At 53.4% G+C, this 3,091-nt stretch overlaps 1 protein-coding gene across 1 annotated transcript in view; it reads right to left on the bottom strand.

The window, feature by feature from the left end:
• The window catches only part of ST14 (suppression of tumorigenicity 14 (colon carcinoma)), a 19,935-nt gene extending 16,899 nt beyond the window's left edge, over window positions 1–3,036 (bottom strand). The window contains exon 1 of the mRNA XM_009083847.1: window positions 3,013–3,036. Within this exon, the coding sequence (XP_009082095.1) occupies window positions 3,013–3,036 (24 nt within the window). The remainder of the gene's footprint in view (window positions 1–3,012) is intronic.
• Window positions 3,037–3,091: the final 55 nt, after the last annotated feature.

Here is a 3,091-nt window from a genome sequence, read left to right as displayed (position 1 = left end):
TTCCAGCCACACCTGCCTCAGGTGGCATTCAATAAAAACTAAACCAAATATCACATGAGAAATGAGAGGAATGAAACCTGTTGGTCTGGCAAGCAGGGCCCAGAGACTGGGGCTCCCCAGCTCTGAGAGCAGCAGGGTGGGCTTGTGTGGCAAAGAGAGCCAAGAAAGCTCTGTTTTCAAAACTTGAGGTTTCCTGGATCTCACTGAAAGCCAACACCAGCTTTGTGGTGCTGGCACGAGGGGAAACAGTCTGTTTCCCATAAGAAGAAGTAAATGGAAGAGCTGCTGACACATGGTGTGCACAGCGTGCGACTCTCTTCACCCACAGAGCCCAACTACAGCTACACCACTCCCCAATCGACTCCTGCAGCAAACCCCAAGGCTCTTCCAAGAAAAGGTCTGATAAGAATCATCTCATCACTTCTCCTCTTACTCTTGGTAAGACCTACATGGGAAGAGCACGCACGAGAGCGAAGCTTCCGCGCAGTGTTTTCATGCTCTGTTGCCCCATCACTTCCAGTAAAGCACGGAAGAAACTTTACCAGTGTATTATGTTGTCTTCAGTTGTGTATTAAGGGTGATGAAGCTATAAAATGATGACATCAGAACTAAAAAGGGAATATGGGGCAAGGCCAGAGTCCTCCAGACTGTCTGCCTTCCCGGCACAGAGGGCAGGTGTAATAGTGAAAGAGACAAGTCACACACACCTACTTCACACACCAACTTCCAGCTCAGCCCTCCACAGCATTCTGTTGTCTTGTGACCACCCTGAGTCATGCAAGAAACCAAATTCCTTTAAGTTTATGACAGAAGAAACTCAAGTTAATGTTTGCAGAGGACAGCACAGGCTTGGCTTGCTGCCCCACTCCAGGCTTATCGCTGCAGCTGTGTTGTACATCACAGCAGCTCAGGAAAAGCCACCATACTTCTGTGTGTCTGTGGTGGTAGAGATTTTTACACTTAGGTCTTAGCAGCTCTTGGGGAGAAGTGGGGAGCAAAGCTATGTTACAGCCCTGATCCGTGTAGCTATGAGCCATGAAATTCCTCCTTACAACACACTTGTGTCCCAAGAGCAGCAGAGGAACATGCCTCAGATGCAAACAGCTCATTTAAATCACTCCAGGCTTTCCTGGTACAGACAGCACTGTCTGGACAACAAAAGTGCCTCTGGCAGCTTAACCAAGCAGCTGCTCCAGACCCTGGCCAAACACTCCACGCTCATCGTCACGTTTCGCCCACACTCTTCACCGATTCCTACAGTCCTGAGGTGGATCTGGGCCCTGAGTTTTCAAAGTTTGGAGCCACAGCAAGGAAAACACCAGCACCTCTGACCAGGCAAACCCATCCCTGCTAGCTGCTCTGTCTCCACCCCAGCCCATGGCCTGGATATCTCAGGGCGTTATTTGCCAGTCTATCCCTGCGGCCTTTGGATGGAAATATCACATCCTACCCCAGGCAAGGGGAGAACCTTTGCTCTGATCCCTTCCCCAGAGCCAGGCCCTCAAAACACTCTCGCTGATCCCTCCAGGGTTTTACAGAATGATCTTTTGTTTGCTGAGCAAAGGTCTGGTGAGTTCTCAGTCGGCCTCAGCCCTTTTCTCATCATGTCTTCCTTATCCCAGTTTGCCTTTGGCACCAACAGCAGCCAAACTGGCCTGAGCAGCAGCTCACCCACCAGCCACTACCCTAGAGAATTACTTTACCCCTTTCCAAGGAAGAGGTGCAGCTTCTCCTCAGCCCCAAAACCATCACAGCTCCTTCGCCAACGCAGGAGGAGACGCAGACATTGCAAAACCATTCACTTCTCCTCCACTGTCCTGTTTATAGGGGACCAAGTCCAAGAACAGTCAATCCATGAGGGACAAACTCCTCAGGCTATTTCCTGACAGGAGGGCAGGTACTGTCTTCAGAGAAGTCCTCCAGGTTCAGATCAGCCCCTCTTGAACTGATGCAGGGGGAAAACTGATGCATAACCAGGGAAAATACCCAGCACACATCGTGGTATGAAGGGATCCACTTGAGCCCTCATCCCTGAGTGAAAACACACCAGCACACAAACCTACCCTCTGCAGGAGAACAAGCCAGGCAGGGAAGACCATGTCACACAACAGTCACCCTGACCCCACTGGGAACAAGGAGCTCGAGCTGAATCGTATCAGCGAGAGCATCTCCTTCCCACTCCTGCAGGACCACGGCCCTGGCACACACCTGGCAGCAGGGCTGGAGGCAAGGGAAGTTATTCCTGCTATAGGCCAACTTTCTGATCAGTGCTAGAGCTGGCAGCTCCTTTGCTGCTGCCAGATAACAGCCACTAAATCCAGGTCTCAGACACCAGACAGCTGCAGGTGAGCTGGGAAGCACTGCTCTCCTGCTTTACCCTAAAACCTCAGCTTTGAAACAGCTCTGGGGCTCAGACCAGGCTCTGGACATGCAACTCAAACCCACCAGTCCCTGCCCAAGCCACAGGCAGGAAGACTTACCCCAAAAGCCAAGAACAGAGCTTAAACTCTCCCAAGTCTCAAAGCACACCCAGCAGTTAACTAACCAAGCCCCGGAGCCCTGGGTTAGAGTCAGCCCTCCCCACACTCCAACAGGTTTAGTCGGCTCTGTTGCCAAACAACCCAGACCCACACACTGCAAACAGTTTACCTTTCCTCACATCCCCAGTGCTCAGCCCGAGCCGAAACCACAACTCTCGGCGCGGCGGCAGCGCCGACACTGAGCTCACCCAGCACCGGCACGGCCACGGGTGGGGATTGCCTCTTTCCCACTGCTGCCTTTTCTTTCCCTGCTCCACTGAGCTCGGCATTGTGCCCCAAACAGGTTCTCCTGACCTTACCCCACGGCGAGCAGGAATCTCTCCCTTTCCTGAAGGATCCGGAGCCATCCTGGTCAACCTTGACGCGCGAGGCTCAAAGGAACCGGATCGAGCGTAGGACGGGGCAGCCCGCCAAACGAGAGGCTTTTGTTTTTTGGGACAGCCTCAGCCCCCCAGCCCCGGGGTGCTCTCACCTGCAGCTGGGTGCTGTACCTCATGCCAGGCCCGGCGCCAGGGCCGCGCTCCATGGCGAGGGCGTTGCGTGCGGCTCAG

This window comes from Acanthisitta chloris, unplaced genomic scaffold, assembly GCF_000695815.1.
Source record: "Acanthisitta chloris isolate BGI_N310 unplaced genomic scaffold, ASM69581v1 scaffold3071, whole genome shotgun sequence".
NCBI classification, from domain to species: Eukaryota; Metazoa; Chordata; class Aves; order Passeriformes; family Acanthisittidae; genus Acanthisitta; species Acanthisitta chloris.
The sequence above is the reverse complement of the archived record's forward strand: the minus strand, read 5'-3'. Positions and strand labels throughout refer to the sequence as shown.